At 44.3% G+C, this 26642-nt stretch overlaps 2 protein-coding genes across 3 annotated transcripts in view; one reads left to right on the plus strand and one right to left on the minus strand.

Annotated features, from left to right (window-relative positions):
* DCLRE1C (DNA cross-link repair 1C) overlaps positions 1–26642 on the plus strand; it is a 129983-nt gene that overhangs the window by 8723 nt on the left and 94618 nt on the right. Inside the window, exon 1 of one of the 2 annotated variants that reach the window (XM_007196431.2) lies at positions 5774–5814. The exons of the other annotated variant lie outside the window; for it this stretch is intronic. The gene's annotated coding sequence lies outside the window, so the exon portion shown is untranslated. Of the gene's footprint in view, positions 1–5773; positions 5815–26642 lie in introns of those variants that run through there. 2 annotated transcript variants of the gene reach the window in all.
* The window catches only part of MEIG1 (meiosis/spermiogenesis associated 1), a 53205-nt gene continuing 51454 nt past the window's right edge, over positions 24892–26642 (minus strand). The window contains exons 3-4 of the mRNA XM_057543771.1: positions 26249–26387; positions 24892–25401 (exon numbers count right to left, since the gene is read on the minus strand). Of these exons, the coding sequence (XP_057399754.1) occupies positions 25284–25401; positions 26249–26387 (257 nt within the window). The 3' untranslated portion in view covers positions 24892–25283. The remainder of the gene's footprint in view (positions 25402–26248; positions 26388–26642) is intronic.

Consider the following 26642-nt stretch of genomic DNA (forward strand, 5'->3'; position numbering starts at 1 on the left):
GCGGGAGTAGAGGCAGGGAAGAAGAAAAAACGTGGGGAGGCCAGGTCGCGCTCGCTACACTTGAAGATCATGAACTTCGTGGAACCCAGTGAGAAGGTGCAGAAGATCGACCAGGTGCTGGAAGGAAACAGCGGCCAGGGAGGGCTGAACAGGAAATCTGCGCTGCTCTGGATGCAGGGCAGCCCGGCCAAGAGGACCTTGCGCAGGGGTCCAACCGGTCACGGCCATCGCTCAGCGGAGTCCCATTTCAGTGGACAGCTGCACCTCCGCGGGCTTGGAAAGCACTCCCTCCAGAACTCACTGCAGCTTCACCTTCAAAAGGTGGCCGGGAGCCTCCAGGGAGACGCGCCTCCAGGAGCCCCGTTTGCATCGGGGCCGCCTGTCTCTGCTGTTCGTCCTTCGCCCTCTCTTCTTCCGTGCTTGTGGGGGAAGGGAGCCAGTGTGGCGAGATGGCAGTCTGGTACCGTATCAGAGCCCTGAAGGGGTTCTTCCCAGGAAAATCTCATAGGTGAGCTTTACCGAGGGCCTGACGAGCATTAGAGCCACCTGTATGCCAAGAAGAGTTTGGGGTTTATCATAAGAGAGCTGGGAGGTCCCTGAAACATGCAGGCAGCAGGGGTGCAGGATGTCCTTTGGATGACAGGACACTAACTCTGGCTGCAGGGTGGAGAAGCTATGGGATAAGCGGCCAAGTTTCCTTGTGTTTCGAAAGTGGGCTTTTACCCCAGGGATTGGAAGTGAGGGAGACAGCAAGAAAAAAGTCAGCTCAAATGTCACTGACTGCTCGGTGACCTCTCCTTTGTAATTTTTTCCATTCTACATGATTCATTCCAGAATACAAAAATGGGACCATGCTTTGCCAACTTGTTTTATGTGCTAGAGTTTCAGTGCAATGCCAAGAAAAATTCAAGAACTTTCTTCTATGGAACTTGACTCATGGATGTTAAAATTTCTATAGAAGAGCAAAGTGCCAAAGACAATCCTTCCTGAAGAAGAACGAAATTGAGAGGCTTTAATGATTAAGACAGTGTGATGGGGGCTTCCCTGGTGGCGCAGTGGTTAAGAATCTGCCTACCAGAACACTTTATGACATAAATCACAGCAACCTCCTTTTTGACCCACCTCCTAGAGAAATGGAAATAAAAACAAAAATAAACAAATGGCACCTAATGAAACTCAAAAGATTTTGCACAGCAAAGGAAACCATAAACAAGACAAAAAGACAACCGTCAGAATGGGAGAAAATATTTGCAAATGAAGCAACTGACAAAGGATTAATCTCCAAAATTCACAAGCAGCTCATGCAGCTCAATATCAAAAAAACAAACAACCCAATCCAAAAATGGGCAGAAGACCTAAATAGACATTTCTCCAAAGAAGATATACAGATTGCCAACAAACACATGAAAGAATGCTCAACATCATTAATCATTAGCGAAATGCAAATCAAAACTACAATGAGGTATCACCTCACACCAGTCAGAATGGCCGTCATCAAAAAATCTACAAAGAATAAATGCTGGGGAGGGTGTGGAGAAAAGGGAACACTCTTGCACTGTTGATGGGAATGTAAATTGACACAGCCACTATGGAGAACAGTATGGAGGTTCCTCAAAAAAACTAAAAATAGAACTACCATATGACCCAGCAGTCCTACTACTGGGCATATACCCTGAGAAAACCATAATTCAAAAAGAATCATGTACCACATTGTTCATTGCAGCTCTATCTACAATTGCCAGGACATGAAAGCAACCTAAGTGTCCATCGACAGATGAATGGATAAAGAAGATGTGGCACATATATACAATGGAATATTACTCAGCCATAAAGAGAAACGAAATTGAGTTACTTGTAGTGAGGTCGATGGACCTAGAGTCTGTCATACAGAGTGAAGTAAGTCAGAAAGAGAAAAACAAATACCGTATGCTAACACATATATATGGAATCTAAAATGTATATATATATATGGTTCTGAAGAACCTAGGGGCAGGACAGGATAAAGACGCAGACGTAGAGAATGGACTTGAGGACACAGGGAGGGGGAAGGGTAAGCTGGGATGAAGTGAGAGAGTGGCATGGACATATATACGCTACCAAATGTAAAATAGATAGCTAGTGGGAAGCAGCCGCATAGCACAGGGAGATCAGCTTGGTGCTTTGTGACCACCTAGAGGGGTGGGATAGGGAGGGTGGGAGGGAGACCCAAGAGGGAGGAGATATGGGGATATACGTATATGTATAGCTGATTCACTTTGTTATAAAGCAGAAACTAACACACCATTGTAAAGCAATTATACTCCAATAAAGATGTTAAAAAAAAAAAAAAAAGAATCCGCCTGCCAATGCATGGGACACAGGTTCGGTCCCTGGTCTGGGAAGATCCCACATGCACCACAACTACTGAAGCCCGCGCCTAGAGCCCGTGCTCCGCAACAAGAGAAGCCACCGCAATGAGAAGCCCACGCACCGCAACGAAGAGTAGTCCCCACTCGCTGCAACTCCAGAAAGCCCACGCGCAGCAACAAAGACCCAATGCACTCCCCACCCCCCAAAAAAAGACAGTGTGATGTAGGTGAAGGGATAAACAAATGCAGAGCCCAAAAAACGATTCTAACTATTCTGTGTTGCCCCTCGTGTTTGCTCCTAAACCCACTCTAATCAGGCTTGCCCCCCTCCCCCGATGACTGCATCAAAACGTCCCTTTAGGTCATCAGTGATCTTGACAATGACCTAAATCCCGTTGTTAGTTCTCAGTCCTCATCTAACCTAACACACTTTCTCACTCCTTAAGCTTTCTCGACATCGCATTCTCTTGGTTTTTCTCTTACCTGAGCGATCACTTCTCTGCCTCCTTTGCTCCTTCTTCCTCTTCTCCTCAAACATTTGGTGTTGGGATTTCCCATGGCTCACTCCTCAGTTCTCTCTCCTTTTCTCCTCTATGCCCATTTCGTTTCTAGGGCCATCCTGTCTCCAGGTTCTAAACACCATCTCTATGACCATGAGTCCCAGATTTATATACCCAGCCCAGTCGAGACTTGAATATCTACCTGCCTGTTTGGCGTCTCCACTTGGATGTCTGATATTTCAAATGCAGCATGTCCAAAACTCCACTTCTGACCTTTGCCATCCCACCAAGCCTACTCCACCTATGGTCCTTCCAGTTACTCAGGGCAGGGCAAGCATCTTGGAGTTATCCTGATGCCTCTCTTTCTCACATCACACGTAGAATCTCTCAGGGACTCCTGTTGACTCTACCTTCAAAATACATCCAGAATCTGACCTCTGCTGCCACTACCTCTGCTGCTACTACCTGAGTTGGAGACCCCCATAAGTTCTCTCCTGGATTATTATTACAGTAAGAATCTTGCTTCCAACCTTGTTCTTTGTAGTCATAGCAACAGGAGTGATCCTTTAAAACAGTAAGTCAGATCATGTAAGTCCTCACTCAAAACCATTCAGTGGTTCTGTTTCCCTCCCGCTTGAAGCCAAATGCCTTTGTGCAAGGTCTCATATGATCTGGTCTCCATCTCTTTCGCTCTGACCTCCTCTCTTTCTCCTCTGCTCTGGCCACGCCGGCTCCTTGCTGTTCCTCACATCGGCCAGGAAGCTCATTCCTTAGGGCCTTTGTACCGGATGCTGCTTTTTCAAGGGAAACACTTCCCCAGGGATCTTCCAGGTCAGCTCCCTCACCTCCTTCAATTTTTACTCAAATGTCATCTTCCCAAGAGGCATACCCTGATCACCGTATTTACAGTTGCAAGTCATCTCCTCACTCCACATACACAAGATTCTCCATCCCTTTGCTCTGCTCTTTTTAAAAATAGCACCTATCACCTAACATCTTTTAATAGACTATATAATTTGCTTATTATATGTGTTTATTATCTGTCATCCCCTACCAGAATGTGACACAAGGATAGGGATCCTTGTTTGTTTTGCTTACAGATGTTTCTCAAAAACCTAGAATGGTGCCTGGCTCATGTTGGCACTCAGTAACTATTTGAATGAATGAATGAATGAATAAGGCGGATAGGATGCATTGGAAAGAGAGTCACAAGGGTAAAGGGAATGTTCTATTTCTTAAACTGGTGGTATGTTCATAAATGTGTGCCTTATTTTTAAAATTTTACTTATGTATGTATGCATACTGGTTTATAATCAATATTTAATTACCTAGTAAAAAAAAGAATTTGTCCAACTTGACTGACTCCCTAAGGGTTCCACAAAGCTGAGTTTTCACTGTACCTAGTATATTATTATCTCTGACTAGAGGACACCAGTGTTTCCATTGTCTCTTTCTTTTTGCTCCTTGAGACAGGCCATCAATGGCTCTGGCATCCAGTCGGAGGATGGCAACTCAAGAGAAGAACATGTTTTGAAAAGAGGTCTTAAAAGAACATTCTAGACTTAGAGAATAAAATGGAGCACAGTATATCTTCTCTCTCCTCTTCTCCTGATTTCTTATAGTGACTATAATGCCAAATTATCTCGGCTGCAGATGCACACAGATATTGGACCTCACTGCAGTATTTCCCTGCTGACACGCTGATAAACAGCGCTCTCCCCAGCAGACAGGGCGCTTGCTGTTCTTAAGCTGCTGTTTCCTTTGCGCCTTTGTGTTTCTCATAGTCGGGAAATTAGGAAGAAAAAAAAAATCCTGCCCAGTACATTTTTCTTTCTCTTCTTTTCTTTTTTTTTGGCCACGCCACAAGGCTTGTGGGATCTTAGTTCCCTGACCAGCGATCGAACGGGGCCCTCAGCAGTGAAAGCGCAGAGTCCTAACCACTGGACTGCCAGGGAATTTCCCCCAGTACATTTTTCTAAAATTTGCTTTTTGTTCTTTATTTGGAAACGCATTGATTTCACCATGAAAATATTTTCGAGGAGAAAATAAAAAACCAAGGGATTTACATGAAAAAGTAGCAAATAATTTTTAAATGTAATTTTATGCAAAAACAAGCTACAATGTTTCGGGGCCTCGAATTGCTATACGTTGTTGCATTTTTAGACATTTCAAATCAGTAACTTTCTTCAAACTAAGTTTGCCGTTTCTTCCAGTCACTTTGCCCCACTAAGGCTTCTATGTAAATACAGAGTCCGAAATGAACTCCTCGGAAGACCAGAAAATGCAGTTACAGTTCTTTGAAAATTTAATCAAATGTGAATCAAAACCCCATTCTGTGTCTGCAGACTTGGAGTGACATTGGGTTTGTTCCCCTGGAGAATGGGGTCAACTTGAAGAGTCCTGTGCTTTTACCCTAATTGAAAATCAGTTCAGGGTGGTTGCAGCGCGTGTTCAGAATCTAAGTGGCCTAATGAGGAGAAAAGAGACAAACTACCAGCCTTTTCCATTCCTGATGGGCTGTGCGTAGAGACCGGTGGGGAAACCAGAGAGGTCTGAAGAAACACCTGCCTGCCTTCCAGGTTTTTAGGAATCATGCAGAGGACAGAGATACATATCAAAAGAAATCCCAAGTGAGGTCCGTGCCCTGGGGAGACAGACCTCTCTGGATTTCCTGCAAACAACCTATTGAGAAAGAATAGGGCAGCGAGCCAGAGGCGGAGTAGAACTCGTTTAAATTCCTGTCCCTTAGCTTTCAGGCGCCGCGGGCAGGGCGGGTGCCGCTCACCGCCCAGCCCCGCCCTCCAAGGGCAGCGACCAATGGGAGACGGCCGGGCCCGGGAGCAGGGCCAATGGGAACCGGCGGGCGGAGGCGCGCTGCCCTTTAAGGAGCGAAGGGGCGCGGCGTCGGGGAACCCAGCGCCTGGGGTGGCGCAGCGTCCGGGTGTCGCGCCACCGTGTCCCTGCAGGTGAGCTGGGGGTGCGCCGGCCGCGGGGGTGGGGAGAGGCGTGCTCCCCGCAGGGAAGCGCTCGAGTGGGGCTTGGGGCCGGCGTGATGACCCCTGGATGGCACGGCGCTTCGGGCAGCCCAGGGTCCTCGCCCCCGCGAGCCGTCCGCGGGGACCCCGAGACACGCCCACCCCGTCGCGACCGCCCCGTGATTGCCGGTAGCCAGCGACGGTGCCAGCTGTTGACGGCGAACCGGGCTCCCTATGGCAACTCTTGTGACCCCCGGGGATTGGTTAGACGCAAAGCAGGCCTGGGCCGAGGGGGCAGGCGGGCGCCGAGTTGCTCCGGGAGGACCCCGCGGGCCCTGATCCTCCGGCGCTTCCCATCCTGGAGAAGAAGGTGTGGGCGCCTGCGGTCTCACCCGCGCACCTTGCTCCTTGGGGTGTCCAGGGGCTCTCCCAGGCAAGTGCAGTCTGGAAAACCACGATCTAAAAATACTGTTTTTATGATCTTTGGGAAAAAAATGTCCAGTGTGGAAATTTGCGGGAAAGAATAAATAGAAGGTAAAACCATCAGGTATTCCTTCACCCAAGTGATAACCGCATTAACCGTCTATGTGCGCATGTGCATGTATATGTGCGTGTTTATACATCTACCGACTTTGCTATTTATATAGTTTTGCTCTTTTTTTTTTTGTATTATGAGCGTTTTGTCAAAACTAAATATTCTTTAAAATGTTTTAAATGTCTGCATTGGGTGCATGGCAGGATGCACCCGATGTGAGTGTCGGTGGTGACACCGGGGTCACTGCTACATTAGGGGCGGGGTCAGGGCGCCTTGTGAAACCTGAAAACATGAACAGGAGAAGGTCTGAGGAGAGGCCTGAAGGCAGTTGTTTTGAAGAGCCTCGAGCACAGTTGCGGGGGAAATCGAGTGCACGCACATTCAGGCGGGATGCCGAGGACCCAGCTCCAGGAGAGTCAGCTCAGCGGAGGTTGAAATTGCTCACCGAAAGCACTGAGCCCAGCTCTAGAGCAGCACGGGGGCATGAAACTTTCCCTTTGGCCCAGAGTGCTTGGACTCGAATGAAAACAGCTGTACCGCTAAAGCTGTTGCTCACCTATGGTAACTTTCAGGCCCTCCTAATATCCACTCACTTATCATGCATTCCCTCAACAAGGAGGTACAGGGCTCAGATGGGTTCCTACCATCTGCCAAGGCTCTTGCTACCAAGATGAATGTTCGTGCCTGTCCTCTAGCGTGGTTGCGTGGGGGAACAAATAAATACGTTTCCTGTAGACTTTGTGCTGGGTCCTAATAAATGCTGTCGGGGCTGCCTGGAACCCTTCCTTGCCTCTGTCCATCCCGCAGGCGCGGACCCCCCAGGCTCAGCTAAGCACCGTCTCCTCTGCGAAGGCTTCTTGCACACCCGCTGCTGCCCCTTCCTCTGTGGTCGCAGAGCACCCCCCGCTCCCCCGTTAGAGCAGGTATCCCATGGTCACTGTGACCTGCTCACCTCCCACTGGACGCCTAGCTCTGTGAGCGCCGGCTGCCCTGTTCATCCCTGTTTGCTCAGCCAGGGCCTGGCCCATCACAGGTGTTCAAGGCGTGGTGAATAGTATGATACAAGTGATGAGCTCTGGGTGGGCAGAGTTAGCAGAATGAAATCAAGAATATTTACGTTATTAATCTTGTTCAATCCTCACACGTCCCTGCTGAGGTTGATATTATCCTTTTTTTGGCTGAAGCTGAATCTCAGAGGAACGTCATTGCTTGTGCAGAGTCCCATGGCAGTGTATCTCAAAGCTAGATTCAAATCCAGGATCCTGACTCAAGGCCGATGTTTTTCCCACGGCAGCTCGTCATGGTCGGACTGGGGGAGCTGTACATTGGAACTACCACGTACAGCAGGAGTGTTTCAAGTCGGGACGCCAGGGAAGGGCATGCTGGAGAGGAAGAGCAGTCCTGGGCCCTGCTCTGGAGTGGGCTTCTCTCTACCTGGGGAGGGAGGAGGGAGGGGACCCCTGAAATTGCCTGGGTAACTGTCAGGGGCTGCATTCTTGGGTGGAGCGGGTCCGAGACATTCATGGGATCGCCAAACGGTTCCCTACCCTCAAAACATGAAGCACAGTTTTCCAGAAACTCCTTCCTGGAAGGCAGGGACTTAGCATGGTTTTTAAGAAGCCTTAGAATTCTAATCGAGGCTTAGCTTGCCAAAAGGAACTGAGCTGCTGTCATTGGAAAATGGCACGAGACTTGACAGCAAACAACACCTGAGATGCCTGCCAACCCTGCAGGGGAGGATCGCTATACCTCTGGACAGCCTAGCCCTGCTCTGCCCTTAGGAAGCTGAGGGCAGTAGTGTAGCATTTTAACTTTGTCCTTGTTATAGACACGGTATGTGCACATTATAGAAAATTTAGAGAGTACAGACAGTAAACCAACGAACAGGAAACTTACCAATAATCAGAGGCAATTAGTACTGACACATTTTAGTATATTTTTTCTATTCATTTTTTTCTAAAAGCTGAGTGTATGTTAACAATGCTGTATCCTTTGTTAAATCATAAAAAGCATTTTTCACATCTTGCTTCATTGCAAGTACTTTTTGCAGTTTTTTCTAGAACTAGTTTTTTTTTCAAAGAGCCTTATAATAAAAATTACAGCAGCTATACTTTATTGAACACTCATTATGTGCCAGGCACTATTTAAAATATTTTGCATGTGTTGTTGTCAACTTACATCCTCATAAATAAGTATTACAAGTGGGTGGGTGGTGGTATTGTAGCATATTGTCTCATATTTCAGATGAAGAAACAGACACACAGAGGTTAAGTAACCTGCCCAAGACCACACAGCTCTTAAGTGCTGAAGCTGAGAGTCAAACCAAGGCAGTCTAGGTCCAGGGCTTGTGTTCTTTTTTTTTTTTTTTTTAATTTATTTTTTAAAATTATTTTTGGCTGTGCTGGGTCTTCGTTTCTGTGCGAGGGCTTTCTCTAGTTGCGGCAAGCGGGGGCCACTCTTCATTGGTGCGCGGGCCTCTCACCGTCGCGGCCTCTCTTGTTGCAGAACACAAGCTCCAGACGTGCAGGCTCAGTAGTTGTGGCTCACGGGCCCAGTTGCTCCACGGCATGTGGGACCTTCCCAGACCAGGGCTCGAACCCGTGTCCCCCGCACTGGCAGGCAGACTCTCAACCACTGAGCCACCAGGGAAGCCCCAGGGCTTGTGTTCTTAACCATAATATTATCTATAAAGAAGCTGACAATTTCCTAGAAAAAAACTCAGAAAGATGAGGCAGGGAGTCTGTGCTTCATCCTAGTCACATGTACGCACGCTTCTCAGATCCCCATAAAAATTGATTAGGTGGCTGGGCTATTTTCAAGGATATTTAGGGTAGAGACCCTGGTCTCTGGCTTACAAGTGATTTTTGTTCATCACAATACAACTATTCTAGTTGTGCTACTGTCCTGTCTTTGGAGCTTGATGGAAGTTTTACCCAGCAACTCTGCTGAGATCACAGGGATTCTGATGTTACAGTGGTCTATCCACTTTCTCTACCAGGTCTTTGGATCTTTGGCTCAAAAGGGAGCTCTGGCTTCAGAGAAGGAAAGTAGGGGGTAGGGGTAGAATGCTTCTTTGAGCCTCTCTTGTTTGATACCCAGGCTGCTGACAATTCCCGCTTACTCCTGATTTCAAACAAATAACACAAGAATGGAAAAAAGAAAAGAATGGAAAAAAATGGAGAAAAAAAAGAATGGAACAATTCCATTGTTGAAAGTAATCAGCAAAGCCTTTGTATATAAACTAAGAGGTTAAAAGGAGAAAGGGATAAATCTGCTAGGAGCACTTTATCCCTATGTGGAATAGTCCAGGGGAAGGGGATGGCTGCTGGCCGAGCCCCGGGCTGAGAACCCTGGGCCAGCCCTAGCGGCTTGAGAACTAGGCAGGTCAGGGTTTTCAGAGTTAAGTCATGAATGGGGAGGACAGGTTTATTATTCAGTATATTTATATACAGAATTTCCGGGAAGTCAGTTTCTTTTCACTAATCAGCTAAGTTGACTGAACAACTTCTCTTTTCTGGAAATCAATTGAAATAAGTCTTACAAGTTTTGGTCTCAATTTTTCAAGGAATCTATACAGGCAACTCAGCACAATCAGAAGTACTGCCCTCAGAAACTAGCTAGTCCACTCAATAGGTATAAATAATGCTGCTGTTGAAGCATGTGGGCAGAGAGGCACTGGGAGACGAATGCCCTGGACAAAGATACTCATTGGCAGCAAAGCTATTGCATACAGCAAAGTGTAGATTTTGGAAGAAGAGGAGGACGTGCTCGTGAGGATGATCAAGAAAGTGAAGGTAATGCCATTTTAAAAAATTAATAGAAACTTGTATTTATATACTTCTAACTTATGAGAAAAACTTTGCGTTGGAATTTCTCAGATATAATTTTTTGCACGTTTTTCTTTTACCTTTTCACCATCTTCAACTGTTCTTCCCCCCACCTCTGGCAACTACCGATCTGCTCTCTGTTTCCATTAGTTTGTTTTTATTTTTAGATTCCACATATAAGTGAGATCATGCAGTATTTATCTTTCTGTGTCTGACTTATTTCACTTAGCATAATGTCCTCCAAGTCCATCCATATTGTTGCAAAGGTCAATAGCTCCTTCTTTTTTATGGTTGATTAATATTCCATTATATCTATATAATGGAATATTATATATAATATTTATGTATATATAAATAATACATTCTTTTTTTTTTTTTTTTTTTTTTTAAAGGATTTTCTTATTTATTTATTTATTTATTTATTTTTGGCTGTGTTGGGTCTTCGGTTCGTGCGAGGGCTTTCTCCAGTTGCGGCAAGCGGGGGCCACTCTTCATCGCGGTGCGGGGACCGCTCTTCATCGCGGTGCGCGGGCCTTTCTCTATCGCGGCCCCTCCCGTCGCGGGGCACAGGCTCCAGACGCGCAGGCTCAGCAATTGTGGCTCACGGGCCCAGCTGCTCCGTGGCATGTGGGATCTTCCCAGACCAGGGCTCGAACCCGTGTCCCCTGCATTAGCAGGCAGATTCTCAACCACTGCGCCACCAGGGAAGCCCCCTATAAATAATACATTCTTTATCCATTCATCCATCAGTGGATACTTAGGTTGCTTCCATGTCCTGACTATTGTAAATAGAGCTGCAATGAACATTGTGGTACATGACTTTTTGAATTATGGTTTTCTCAGGGTATATGCCCAGTAATGGGATTGATGGGTCGTATGGTAGTTCTATTTTTAGTTTTATAAGGAACCTCCATACTGTTCTCCATAGTGGCTGTATCAATTTACATTCCCACCAACAGTGCAAAAGGGTTCCCTTTTCTCCGCACCATCTCCAGCATTTATTTGTAGATTTTTTGATGATGGCCATTCTGACCGGTGTGAGATGATATCTCATTGTAGTTTTGATTTGCATTTCTCTAATGATTAATGATGTTGAGCATTCTTTCATGTGTTTGTTGGCAATCTGTATATCTTCTTTGGAGAAATGTCTGTTTAGGTCTTCTGCCCATTTTTGGATTGGGTTGTTTGTTTTTTGATATTGAGCTGCATGAACTGCTTGTAAATTTTGGAGATTAATCCTTTGTCAGTTGCTTCATTTGCAAATATTTTCTCCCATTCTGAGGGTTGTCTTTTCGTCTTGTTTATGGTTTCCTTTGCTATGCAAAAGCTTTTGAGTTTCATCACGTCCCATTTGTTTATTTTTGTTTTTATTTCCGTTTCTCTAGGAGGTGGGTCAAAAAGGATCTTGCTGTGATTTATGTCATAGAGTGTTCTGCCTATGTTTTCCTCTAAGAGTTTGATAGTGTCTGGCCTTACATTTAGGTCTTTAATCCATTTTCAGTTTATTTTTGTGTGTGCTGTTAGGGAGTGTTCTAATTTCATTCTTTTACATGTAGTTGTCCAGTTTTCCCAGCACCGCTTATTGAAGAGGCTGTCTTTTCTCCACTGTATATTCTTGCCTCCTTTATCAAAGATAAGGTGACCATATGTGCGTGGGTTTATCTCTGGGCTTTCTATCCTGTTCCATTGATCTATATTTCTGTTTTTGTGCCAGTACCATACTGTCTTGATTACTGTAGCTTTGTAGTATAGTCTGAAGTCAGGGAGCCTGATTTCTCCAGCTCTGTTTTTCTTTCTCAAGATTGCTTTGGCTATTTGGGGTCTTTTGTGTTTCCATACAAATTGTGAAATTTTTTGTTCTAGTTCTGTGAAAAATGACAGTGGTAGTTTGATAGGGATTGCATTGAATCTGTAGATTGCTTTGGGTAGTATAGTCATTTTCACAATGTTGATTCTTCCAATCCAAGGACATGGTATATCTCTCCATCTATTTGTAACATCTTTAATTTCTTTCATCAGTGTCGTATAATTTTCTGCATGCAGGTCTTTTGTCTCCTTAGGTAGGTTTATTCCTAGGTATTTTATTCTTTTTGTTGCAATGGTAAATGGGAGTGTTTTCTTAATTTCAGTTTCAGATTCTTCATCATTAGTGTATAGGAATGCAAGAGATTTCTGTGCATTAATTTTGTATCCTGCTACTTTCCCAAATTCATTGATTAGCTCTAGTAGTTTTCTGGTAGTATCTTTAGGATTCTCTATAGTATAGTGTCATGTCATCTACAAACAGTGACAGCTTTACTTCTTCTTTTCTGGTTTGGATTCCTTTTATTTCTTTTTCTTCTCTGACTGCTGTGGCTAAAACTTCCAAAACTATGTTGAATAATAGTGGTGAGAGTGGGCAACCTTGTCTTGTTCCTGATCTTAGTGGAAATGGTTTCAGTTTTTCACCATTGAGGACGATGTTGGCTGTGGGTTTGTCATATATGGCCTTTATTCTGTTGAGGTAAGTTCCCTCTATGCCTACTTTCTGGAGGGTTTTTATCATAAATGAGTGTTGAATTTTGTCGAAAGCTTTCTCTGCATCTATTGAGATGATCATATGGTTTTTCTCCTTCAATTTGTTAATATGGTGTATCAGACTGATTGATTTGCATATATTGAAGAATCCTTGCATTCCTGGGATAAACCCCACTTGATCATGGTGTATGATCCTTTTAATGTGCTGTTGGATTCTGTTTGCTAGTATTTTGTTGAGGATTTTTGCATCTATGTTCATCAGTGATATTGGCCTGCAGTTTTCTTTCTTCGTGACATCTTTGTCTGGTTTTGGTATCAGGGTGATGGTGGCCTCATAGAATGAGTTTGGGAGTGTTCCTCCCTCTGCTATATTTTGGAAGAGTTTGAGAAGGATAGGTGTTAGCTTTTCTCTAAATGTTTGATGGAATTTGCCTGTGAAGCCATCTGGTCCTGGGCTTTTGTTTGTTGGAAGATTTTAAATCACAGTTTCAATTTCAGTGCTTGTGATTGGTCTGTTCATATTTTCTATTTCTTGCTGGTTCAGTCTCGGAAGGTTGTACATTTCTAAGAATTTGTCCATTTCTTCTAGTTTGTCCATTTTATTGACATATAGTTGCTTGTAGTAATCTCGCTTGAGGTTATTTTTAGCTCAAATTTATTACATGAATTCTAACTCAAAACCCAAAACTCCCCCCATAATGAAATTTATATTATTTGCACTTGGTTAAAAAGGAATGATACATTCTAAATAATACCTCCTGTGTGCACTTTAATCTTAGGTACTGAGACTCTCTCTATACTATTTTTAAATCATAACAAAAACATGAACCCATATTATGTGATCCTAAACATATCTGTGCTTTAAATTTATTTATTTATTTATTTTGGCTGTGTTGGGTCTTCGTTTCTGTGCGAGGGCTTTCTCTAGTTGCGTCAAGCGGGGGCCACTCTTCATGGGCCACTCTTCATCGCGGTGCGCGGGCCTCTCTCACTATCGCGGCCTCTCTTGTTGGGAGCACAGGCTCCAGACGCGCAGGCTCAGTAGCTGTGGCTCGCGGGCCTAGTTGCTCCGCGGCATGTGGGATCTTCCCAGACCAGGGCTCGAACCCGTGTCCCCTGCATTGGCAGGCAGATTCTTAACCACTGCGCCACCAGGGAAGCCCCATATCTGTGCTTTAAAAGGTGACATTTTAGTGTATAATGCTGTGTCAAGCAGTTTAAGCCATAAGGAAGAGTCATCGGTTGCATGAAGTAGGGGGGTTTATTGTGAAGATCAGTGGGAGATAACAAATCAAGATACCGATTGAACAGCCGGGATTCCAAGAGACAAACACAGTTTGGGAATTGCTAGAGATCGCAGGATCCACGCAGCTCCGGGTATATGGTGCCTCTTCATTCCCTGTGAATCCTATCTGTAGTGTTCTGCCATTGCTCCGTCTCAGATAGTTTTCCCTGTTTCCCTTCTTATTCCTGTCTGTTTTCAACTGTTGCGCTTTCTCCCTACATCTGAGGCAGCCTGTTGGGTGTGCTTGACCCTCTGTACGCCAAGGGCTGTCTGTGGTAGGCTCGCCCTGGGTCCCCGTCGGTCACCGCCAGAGCAGCAGCGGGACCACACAGAGACAACAGGCAGTCCAGGTCGGAGGAACCCCTTAGACGAGAACCAGGGCTATGGGCATTCCGAGGACTTGCCAGGACAGGCAGCAATGATTAGTCAGGACTGTCTTATTTTAACGAAGCAGTAGGGTGCTTTTCCTCATTGAATGGGACAACCCTATATTTCAAAAGATGAGATCAGGCTTTGAGCCACAGTGTGTTAATGAAAGAATCATTTCATTTCAAGCACTTCCCCTGTCTATCATTTTCACTGTCAAAATAACTGAAGGGAAAAAATGGATCGTCGACCAAGCAGGAACTTCATTGACAAACCTTCCACAGATGAGACTCAAATGAGATTCTAATATGAAGAAGAAAGACCCTCCCAGAAGTATTCTCAACTGATGTGTTTTTCATCCCCCAGATACTTAAATGCTCTGTGGGGAAATACATTTGTAGATAACAAATCACCCTGACAGTAGCAAATGTATCATTTTCCAATCTCTGAATCAAACTCATAAGCTACTCTGAAAACTGAAGAGGAGTATCAGACAATCACTTGGACTATTTTAAGACCTAGAGGGAAAATATCCAACAACAGTGAAGCATTGATACTTCTAGAGACCTGGTTATGTAATTCTTGATGAAGATCTCATTGGAAGGTTCCAAAAGATAAAAGTGGCGTCCTGGAAGCACACGAATATCAAAACTTCCACTGGTTACATCTTCCCAGGCTAAAAAGAAACAGAATTATATTCAATAACAAATAACACCGCCAACAACAGAAGATTTACTTCCAGATGTTACTTTTCTAAGAGCTGACACCAGTGGTAGAGTTACTTCCAAGGTCTCAGGTTCCGTATTTCCTATATTTTTAATTTCTCAGAGACCTATCGGTATACAGCGGTATTACCTGCCTTCTCTCATTTCACACACAACCAACATCTCTCCATTTACACTAAATAAAACTTGGGCCAATTTTCTACTCCATGTAACCGCTAGTTGACATTAGCTGAAAAATCATCAGATATCTCAATAAAATACCTCAAACCATCAAAATAATTTCACCTTCCAAATCCGCTGGTATATCTTCAGATCCAGTAAAGCATGTTGAGTCATGTTAACTCACAAGAAAGAACAGCCTCAGAGGGTGTATCAAAGCTGCAAACATAGAAGAGCCGGGTGGTAACTTTTCACAATAGACACCCCCAGAATCTTTTCCTATTAATAACTTCATTTATTTATTTATTTAAAAAAATTTTATTTATTTATATTTTTGGCTGCGTTGGGTCTTTGTTGTGGTGCGTGGGCTTCTCATTGCGGTGACTTCTCTTGTTGCGGAGCACGGGCTCTAGGCACGCGGTCTTCAGTAGTTGTTGCATGAGAGCTCAGTAGTTGTGGTGCAGAGGCTTAGTTGCTCTGTGGCATGTGGGATCTTCCCGGACCAGGGCTCGAACCCGTGTCCCCTGCATTGGCAGGCAGATTCTTAACCACTGCGCCACCAGGGAAGCCCTAATAGCTTCATTAAAATCAAACATGGCGTGTCCTCACTTCTTTCCCTTTTGTTATTTACAGCAATACAAACTTTTGTTTTTTTTTAGACTTTGCTTTTATTATTTATTATTTATTTATTTATTTATTTATTTATTTATTTATTTATTTATGGCTGTGTTGGGTCTTCGTTTCCGTGTGAGGGCTTTCTCTAGTTGCAGCAAGCGAGGGCCACTCTTCATCGTGGTGCACGGGCCTCTCACTATCGCGGCCTCTCACTATCATGGCCTCTCATTGCGGAGCACAGGCTCCAGACGCGCAGGCTCAGTAGTTGTGGCTCATGGGCCTAGTTGCTCCGCGGCATGTGGGATCTTCCCAGACCAGGGCTCGAACCCGTGTCCCCTGCATTGGCAGGCGGATTCTCAACCACTGCGCCACCAGGGAAGCCCTACAAACATTTTTTTATCCATGGTTCTTCTACCTGTCAGCACCTGAGAGTCACTGTGGTCCAGGCTATTTTCCAAGATCATCTGGCTTCTAGAACAATGCCAGTGGCAGCAGGATGGCACCTGGGCACCCAGTCCAGCTCAGGATGAGGCTGGTTATATAGTATCTTTAAGTGTCATTCCCCCCAAATGACCACCTCTCTATTCCCCAGCCCTCCATCGTCTGGCAGAGGGTTGCTGTGTACAGAACAGAAGCAGGTTTATGGAAGCAGGGCCCCTGAGTTGGTTCCACCAATTCTCAGTTTAATCACAACAGCAGGAAACATTGACCGAGCTCGGTGCTGGGTGCTGTGTTAGCCCCTAGGGACACTTGAATAAATAAGCACAGTCCCTTTCCTCCTGCAGTTTAGAGACTGGCTGGGGAGACAGACATTAATTAAATCATCGGACGACTGGAGAGATGTGTCACCAAGTTCAGGGTCATCTGTGAACACCTGACAGGTGGGGGTAGGGAGGCATCAAGCAGGGACTCCCTGGGAAATGGAGTTGGACCTGAGATCTGAATAAATAGGAAAAACTTGGCAAAGGGGAGAGAGGCAGCAGGGGAAGAGGGAACAGATGAGCAGAAACCAATGGCTATTGTTCCAAGAGCGAATGGGGAATCGGGACAAACTGAGGTAGAAGAAGCAAGCAAGGGCCAAGTGTAGGCCTCATGAAGGGCTTTGGTCATCGTAAGACAGCCAGGAAGCCCCCAAGAGGATTTAAGGCAAGGCAACTCATGACCAAACTTGACTGTTATCCCTCCGGGTATAATGTGAGGAGCACATTATAATGTGGGACCGAAAGGGGCAAAGGGTTGTTTCAGTAGTCCAGGCAAGAATTCCCACTTCTGCCCAGAATGTAGAAAACTAGGAGCACCACTCCTGGCCTAACGAGGAACAAAAGCCCAACAGACTGCAAAATCGTAACTTCTCTTGAGCTCATCAGAGAGCTGAGCTTGCAAGGCAAACTAGAAACCGAACTCTGGGGAAGGTCGGGCCCCTCTAAGCAGAGGTGGGACATGCGGACTGGCTCATGTGGGCAAAGCCTGGGAGGAAGGGGTGCCTGCTGTCCATGTGGGTAAGAAGAAATCCGCTAAAATGTGCAAGGGCTGGAGACCAAGTGTGGGGTGGTGTGTCAGATGCAGTTCACACCGACTCACAGGGTCCCATCCGTGGGCCCTCACTAGGGGTTTCACGAGAAAGACTGGGAACAAGGCGAGAGGCCAGAAAGAACCTTCTCTGCGGGGCAGGTGGGCAGCAGGAAAGTGGATGTGACCATGAGATGGGCACTAACCCTGCCCCCTGCCCAAGTCCTCCCCTCCTGCTAAGCAGGCCTCAGCTGCTGGAGTCAGGGCATCAAATACTTCCAGCCCCAGGCGCAGGAGGAGACCCACAGATGTAGGGGATAGAAGCATTAACCCTCTACGCTTGGGGAAGGAGTGGGAAAGGGTCTTGGGGCCACAATTCTTTTTTTTTTTTAAATGTGACAGATCATGAGTCATTTTTATTGGATATGCTTGAGAAACACAACTACACATCTAATTCCCTTTAAATACCAGTTTCCCATAGAAGTTCTCTCTTGCTCCATTTACTTTTTTTTCTTTTTGCTCTCTTTTTTTTTTTTTTTTTTTCGGGCATGCCGTGCGGCATGTGGGATCTTAGTTCCCCGACCAGGGATCGAACCTGCGCCCCTTGCATTGAAAGCACGGAGTCTTAACCACTGGACTGCCAGGAAGTCCCCAGGGCCACAGTTCTATACAAAAACCAAGAAAAAGTCTTCTACTCCTGGGGAGGGACTGGAAACTTCCCCCCAATACCCACAAGACCCACCCACAAGGCCCAGGTACAGAGGACCTGCCTAAGATTGAAGCTCAAGACTGGCTAGGATGTCCAAGAACTCCCCACGTTACCCCAGATGCTAGCATCACACGTAGGGTACCAAGCAACAGCTGTCTGTCAGCGTGAGCCTGGGGAGAGACTGTTCTATGAGGCATAGAGAAGATGGAAAAATTGAGAAAAATTCTCCAGCAGCCCAGACTCCACAGTACGCACACAGTAACTTGGGAGCAGTGTTGTCCTGGGGTAACCATAGTAACAACAAAATCCAAACACAGCTCATCTCCAGTCTGGACTGACCCAACTCCCCACATGAATGGCCTGACAAAGAGGGGATGTGCTCAAATCCAAGTGTAAAAAATATTTATGTCAGTTTCGTGCATGATATCTAGCTTTCAATCCAAAAAAATGATCCGACACACAAGAAGGCAACAAATAACTCCATTGTCAAGAGCCAAAGCTCTTGACAAAGAATCCAAAGAATCCAAAGAATCCTGAATCCAAAGAATCAGACTCAGATAAGACCCAGATGTTAGAACTATCAGACACGGGCTTTACACGACCTATGATTGAGATGTCAAAGCATTTCATGGAAAAGGTAGGCATGCATGAACAAACGGGGAAGTTCATTAGAGAGGTGAAGACTGTGAGAGCCCAAAAGAAATTCTAGAAAGAAGCAGCAACAGCAATGAGGCATTCCTTTGTCAAGCTCATTAGGAGACCTGACACAGCTGAGGAAAGAATCAATGAACCTGAAGATGGTTAATAGAAATTATCCAAACTGAAACAAAAAGGAAAAAAACTTAACAAAAGAGACAGAACATCTGAGAGCCCTGGGACAATATCAGACAGCCTGACATGTGGTGTATGTAGTCAGGGTCCCAGATGGAAAAGAGAACAGCACATGAGGCCAGGTAGGGCAGGAGGACAGCTTAAGTGAGGTGGGAGCTGACGAAGCTTTCCCACCTGTCACAGATTTTCATTTTGGCCACCAGGCTCTGAGCCTTGGGGTTGGGTGATGGGAAAGAGCTGAGAGACGTTCTCAGGCCTGATTTCATTTCTATTGGAAAAACCTGAGAGCTACAGCGAGGCGGGGAGAGGAGAACAGACTGAGCAAGGGGAAGCGGCAGGAGCGAAAGGAGAAGAATGCGCTGAGCAGGCTTGGGGAGAACGTGCAGGATTTGGAGACACAGGAAACGAAGAGCTGTGAGTAGCTACTGTGATCTGATTCTCTGGGGAGAGGGTGAGACTGTTACAGAGTTTTTGTTGTTGTTGTTTTTTTCTATGAGTGGAATATCCCTGTGAGTGATTTCTCTTATTTTTGGTTTGGGGGAGGTTTCTTTTGAGAGCTCTTGAGAGTTTAGCAGGACTGCTTTATAATACCGCTGCCTTGGCATCCACACTGTGGCCTGTGGGAGCATGGCACTGACACTAGCCCTTCCTGCGAGCACATGTAGAGTCACAAATAAGGGTGAGTTCCTGGGAATTGCCTGGCGGTCCAGTGGTTAGGACTCTGTGCTCTCAGTGCCGAGGGCCCGAGTTCGATCCCTGGTTGGGGAACTGAGATCCCACAAGCCGTGCAGCTTGGCAAAAAAAAAAAAAAAAAAAAAAAAAAGAGTGAGTTCCTGATAGGACCCTCCCAACAGCTTTTGTGATAGGTTTCTCCTGGCCTCCCAGAGCCTTCCCTCGTGTGCCTCTTAGATAACTCTCCCGTGAAGTTTACCAAAACCCGCTCTTTGGGGTTTGAATTGACCAGTTTGGCCTATAGCCCAGGAACCCCAAAGCCCTCCACCCATGCATAAAGCACCCCCTAATAAGGGCATGTCCTTCAGGTGCTGCCACCTCTCTGCCTGTAGCCCGCCTTGACCTCCCTGTGTGGCCCCTCCAGTTGTGCCGTGGACATCCTGCAGGACCTGTGAGTTGTGAACGTCTCTATTTCAGTTTCTCTTGGGGTCTGTTATTGAACCTCTGCTCCCTTTCCAACCCCCAGGGTTCTTCTTAACAAATGTTAATTCGACAGAGTCACAAGAGCCTTTGGTAGCGAATTGTTTTGCTGTGTTTGGTTTTTAAAATTGCATGAGGTTTGTTACGTGCCATGCTGTCTCCTAAACATGATCTCATTTAATCCTCACTGCCACACCTGGAGAGAGTTACTCTCATCAGATGAGACCCTGGCTGTGAGTCTCACAGCTACTAAGCCAAGGGTTTGGATCCTGGGAAGCAGACTCTGCAGACGGCGTGTTTGTGCGAGGCTTAATTATTAAAAAGCAGCTTTTGCCTACGTTATCATTTCAGTGAATGTCCACAGTGATTTGGATTTTGCCTTCGTTACCAGCAGGAGCTGGCGGAGTAGATCAAGGAGCTCTATGAGAACTTCTGCAGGCACAATGGTAGCAAGAAGGTCTGCAGCACCCTCCGAATGCAGTGGTCTTCACAGGCATTGTGGCTTTGTACATAGCTTCGGGCCTCACTGGCTTTATTGGTCTTTAGGTGGTGGCTCAGCTGTTCAGCTGTACGGTTGGACTGCTGTTAATAGCGCTTCTCACCTGGGGATACCTCAGGTCTCTGGTCAGTATCGTGAGCTGGGCGGTGCTATTCATTCTGGTGCAGCATATGTATTAGAGCAGGCCACTTCTCACATTGGTAATTCCACTCAGGCTGCTGTGAGGGATGCAGTTATTGGGAGACCATCCTTGGATAAAAAAGCTCAGTAGCATCTTAACAAGAGGATCCCACAAGACCCTGGCCAGCCCCTTCTGATTTCTGGGCTTCTGCCACGGTCACGGGTCCGTGGCCGGACGGGTGTTTCTTGGATTCTGACTCTGTGCTAAGCCAGGAACACAGCTCAGCCCTGTGAGGACCACATTTGCTTAGATGGGGTAGAAGTGGAGAGAGATGGTCAGACTTGGGGCAGCTGGGAGACGGATGGTGGACCTAGTGATCGAGTAGAGGTGGGCATTGGGGTGAATGCCGGGATGTGATGAAGATGAACGGGATTGTCTCTGTTCTCAAGGTGCTTCAAATCTGCTCCACTTTTTTTTTTTTTTTTAAAAGCTATTTGTGTAAACTTCTAGTCACAGGCAGTGCCCAAGGTGGCCCTAGGCCCAGTTCCAGGCTTTTTGGTGGAAATAAACACAGGCCCAAGCATCTAGCTCCTCCACAAAGGAGACAAAGCCCAGACAAAATAGAAGAAATGCATGGCAGTAGATAATGGTGACTAAGGGCCGCATGCTGGCCCCATAGGGCCTGCTGTGGGGAAGTTAGAATAGGAAGAACCATTTGTAGGTTCCGATTATTGGGGCCAGCATCTGGAATGTTAGGACGTCAGTCCTGTTAGAAGAATCAAGTGTCAATGAGACACCTCAGGAGACAGAGGAATGGTCATGTGCCATGGAGCCAAATGAGATCTGGGACAAAATTCCCAAAAAAGCAAACCACTCCCCTGTCCTGGATCACCTCCACACTTAATAAGTAGGGATCCCCTTCTGCTGACCCCCTAAGATGAGAATCCTTTGGCGTTAGTGATTTATTCAACAAATATTTGTTATGTGATAAAACATACATGTTGAACCATATTTTTTTGAAGAAAAAAAGATGCTCTATTCATCCTTAATTGATGTAATTTCCAGGCCCAGCTCCATTCTAAGGCACCAAAAATATTACAGGTGGGCCTCAAAGGGAAGGAAGTCAAACTGCCTTCCTGGATAAGCAGCCCCAGAGAACCGCCAACCTGCATCTTCCATAGATAATTATATATCAGAAAAAAACTTGTCTCGATTACTTACATGTAATTACTAACAATGCGACTATCTGTCACCAGTTTGGGAAATTGTTGTAAAAATGCCTGGTCATCAACAAAATCCGCAGGGATGCCTACCAAATCCTTTAGGAGACAGGTAATTTGTTCTTCTGACAGATCTTCGGAAAAACAAAGTCTGGCCTTTGACTTAAAACGTTAACAACATTAGTCTGATGTTTCATGTAACACACCTGTTCAGACACCAAAAGCTATCCCACTCTCCCTTTTGGTGATTTCAAGAATTCTCTGATCCAGTTAGTTTGCTGAAAGTTAAGTTCTCATCTGCCTCAGAATGAAAGAAAATACACTTAGAGTCAATATTAGCTTGGAGATGCTAGGGCCAGTGCAGGCACTGACCAGAAACAGTTAAAGTGCATTTCAGAGGAAAGGAGAGAAGATACTGAAAGAGATTTGTGGGTGTTTCATTAACCAATAGTATCGTTCATTAATCCTTCATTATGCTGGATCAAAATTCGCCAGATAGGAAAATAACAACTTGATTTTTCCCCCCGTTTCCCTCCTTTCCACCAGCCTCCCTAAGGAAAACGAAATTACTTACATGAGGAGCGCTTATACCTGACACACATAAATACACCGGTTCTGGCTTATATTTTTCTTTTAGATGTAGCACAGTCATAAAAGTAACATAAGATCCCATACTACATTTGGGGAAGAAAAACATGATAATAACTGTTCAACAAAACTCATGATAATCCATCGGGACTCCACAAGAACAAGCATCATACGCACAGCAGTGGTCATGAAACAGTCCAAAGAAAAGCATACATTAGTTGAGTAATAACTAACTTATTTGTAAAAGGTATATTTTCAATGATTTATAGCGCATAAGAAGTGTTTCAAGACATCCTAGGTAATTCAAACTAAGATCTGGTACTGATTTCCACAATGTCTTGAAATTAATTTAAATTTCCTTTTCTCTATGAAAGATATATATATCACTATGTCTTTAATAATATTTATCAGCAGTTCTCAAAGTACAGTCTGGGGACTCCCAGGAATTCCTGAGACATTCTCACGTGGTCTATGAGGTTTTATCAGGTGGCCTATGAGGTTAAAACTATTTTAGGATAATACTAAAATATCGTTTGCCTTTAAAACTCTCATTTTTTCATGAGAGCATAGTTGAGTTTTCCGTACCACATGTGTGACATGGGGTATTGCCACAGTTGGAATGCAGAAGCAGAAGGGAGAATCTAGCTGCCTTCTAATAAGCCAGACATTAAACATATGCCAAAATGTAAAACGGTGCTACTCTTCTCACTATGTTTTTTTGAAAAATATATTCTTTTACATAAATATATATTCTTTATGTCAGCATATAAGGGATTTATTAATGTTAAGTCAAGTATTTTTATAAATTTATTTATTTATTTATTTTTTGGCTGTGTTGGGTCTTCGTTGCTGCATGCGGGCTTTCTCTAGTTGCGGCGAGCAGGAGCTACTCTTTGTTGTGGTGCGCGAGCTTCTCATTGCGGTGGCTTCTCTTGTTGCGGAGCACAGGCTCTAGGCACGCGGGCTTCGTAGTTGTGGCACGCGGGCTCAGTAGTTGTGGCTCGTGGGCTCTGGAGCGCAGGCTCAGTAGTTGTGGTGCACGGGCTTAGTTGCTCCGTGGCATGTGGGATCTTCCTGGACCAGGGCTTGAACCTGTGTCCCCTGCATTGGCAGGCGGATTCTTAACCACTGCGCCACCAGGGAAGTCCCAAGTGTTTTTAAAGTTTCGTAGTTTTAATTTCTAATATGGTAAATATTGACAGATAAATCACACATAAAACCGCATTGAGGTCCTCAATGCTTTTTAGAAGTATTAAAGTAGTGCTGGGACCAAAAAGTTTATGGACTGCTGTGGACATTATGTAGTTATATTTTGTAGACAATACTGCCAGAGATAATTTTTTGTAAATATCTTTGGAGGATGAAGAAAGGGAAACTCAGTCCCATGTTCACTGCTGATGGAGTGTAAATTGCAGATAATTTGGAAATATATATCAAGAGCTTTATCAATGTCATATCATTAACCTAAATTCTGGAGATAGGTCCTTAAGAAATTTATAAGAGGTGTATACTAAATTTTCTACAAAAGTGTTCATTGAAGTGTTTTCATAACAGAAAACACTTTTCTCTCCGCAAAAGGGGACTGATAAAGTCATGAAGCAATGTAATCTTACAGCAGTAAAAGATCTCCACAGCAATAGTAAGTGGGGAAAAAAATCAGGAAAAAATATAAAATAGGATCTCCTCATGCAAAAATACTATGAAGACACATCACAATTCTGAAGGATTATCTAGGATACTGGATACTTTTCATTTTTCATTTTTTGCTTGAGCATATCTATGAATATTGGGTTAGCCAATAAGTTTGTTCATTTTTTTCCGTAAGATGGCTCTAGCAGCACTTGGTTGTCTTTAACTTCATTAAAAACAATCTTGTTAGATTGCATGTGACAGCTGTCATATCAGTGTGCATTTAAAAAAGACATCAAAATTGGTGAATTTTTGTGTAGCCATTTTAATATTGAAGATGAAGAAAAAAGCAACATTTTTGGCATTTTATGCTTTATTATTTCAAGAAAGGTAAAAGCTCAACTGAAACGCAAAAAAAGATTTGTGCAGTGTATGAAGACGGTGCTGTGACTGATCGAACGTGTCAAAAGTGGTTTCATGCTGGAGATTTCTCGCTGGACGATGCTCCACAGTCAGGTAGACCCGTTGAAGTTAACAGCGATCAAATCGAAACAATAACTGAGAACAGTCAACGTTATACCACGCGGGAGATAGCCGACATACTCAAAAACACCCAAATCAAGCGTTGAAAATCATTTGCACCAGCTTAGTTACGTGAATAACTTTGATGTTTGGGTTCCACAGAAGTTAAGCGAAAAAAATCTTCTTGACCATATTTCCGCATGCGATTCTCTACTTAAACGTAATGAAAACGTTCCGTTTTTAAAACATATTGTGACGAGTGGTTACTGTACAACAATGTGGAGCAGAAGAGATCGTGGGGCAAGCGAAATGAACCACCAACAACCACAGCAAAGGCCGGTCTTCATCCAAAGAAGGTGATGTTGTGTATATGGTGGGATTGGAAGGGAGTCCTCTATTATGAGCTCCTTCCGGAAAACCAAACATTAATTCCAACAAGTACTGCTCCCAATTAGATCAACTGAAAGCAGCCCTCAACAAAAAGTGTCCAGAATTAGTCAGCAGAAAACATATAATCTTCCACCAGGATAACGCAAGACCACAAGTTTCTTTGATGACCAAGCAAAAACTGTTAGAGCTTGGCTGGGAAGTTCTGATTCAACTGCCGTATTCACCAGACATTGCACCTTCAGATTTCCATTATTTAGGTCTTTACAAAATTCTCTTAATGGAAAAAATGTCAATTCCCTGGAAGACTGTAAAGGGCACCTGGAACAGTTCTTTGCTCAAAAAGATAAAAAGTTTTAGGAAGATGGAATTATGAAGTTGCCTGAAAAATGGTAGAAGGTAGTGGAACAAAAGGATGAATACATTGTTCAATAAAGTTCTTGGTGAAAATGAAAAATGTGTCTTTTATTTTAACTTAAAAACTGAAGGCACGTTTTGGCCAACCCAATATATATAATATAGTAGCCAAAATTATTGAGTCCTTACCATAATACCAAGTAATTTATGATTATTATCCATTTAATCCTCACAAATGGGAACCATTATTATTCCAGCTTTACAGAGAAGGAAACTTAATTTAGAAGCCTAAGGAAGTTGCCCAAGTTCAAACTGAGTAGGAGGCAGACAGAACTCCAGAATTCATGACCTAACCTTAAAATTCTATAACTTAGCTTAAGAAACATATACTATTTATATCCTTTTCAAATTTTAAAAATAAATGGAATATAAGTTGCTGCCTAGAGTCTTGATTTTACAAGTCTTGATTTTTTTTTTTTGGCCTATAAGGAAAAAAGGTAAGAAGACTACACAGACAGGCCGTTTGTAAGAGCTGTGGCTGGTTAAAATTACCCAACATGCTGGGGCTGTTTTTAAAAGAGAATATACCAAGAGGAGCCTAGGATTTACACACTCCTGAAAATAAGATTTCAGTTAATCTCACCACCTGGCATTTCTATCTTTTTGGTCCCTACTGCAGGGCTTCTTTTGGTCTGACTTTCTCATTTGAGAACAGCTATAACCATATTGAATCAATCGTTCTTTCAAGCAGTGGTGAAGCAGTGTAACCAAAACAAAGGCATGCGTCCCACAAGACACAAAGAACAACATTAACCATAGATTTGTGATGGAAGAAACTCCCCCAAATGTCTTTCAAAACAGAGATTAAATACCTGTGGCCAAAAAATGCAAAATTTTCACCCTGAAGGACCAGCAGCAGAGCACAGGCAATTTCATCAACCATCTGGTAGATGTCACTTGGAAAAGGATCTTCAAGCCGACTTTCTCTCCCAGCAAGCCTTATGGCATGCCCTGGAGATTGAGGAAGACAGTTAATACATACAGACAGCGAGAGGAATGCTGTGATACTGTGAAAGAGCTTATGTTAATACGATGGGAACAGTTTCAAAGACATGAATAGTAATGGTCAATGTAAAGAGAGAAAAGTTTTGGAATTTGCTGACTAAAAAAGAGCACAAACTACAGCAGACTAAATATCTGAAAAATATTCTCCAACTATAAAACATTTAGAAATACTAGATGAATCACATGTATGCAGAGTTTGGC

This window comes from Balaenoptera acutorostrata, chromosome 3 (genome assembly GCF_949987535.1).
Source record: "Balaenoptera acutorostrata chromosome 3, mBalAcu1.1, whole genome shotgun sequence".
Lineage (NCBI taxonomy): Eukaryota > Metazoa > Chordata > Mammalia > Artiodactyla > Balaenopteridae > Balaenoptera > Balaenoptera acutorostrata.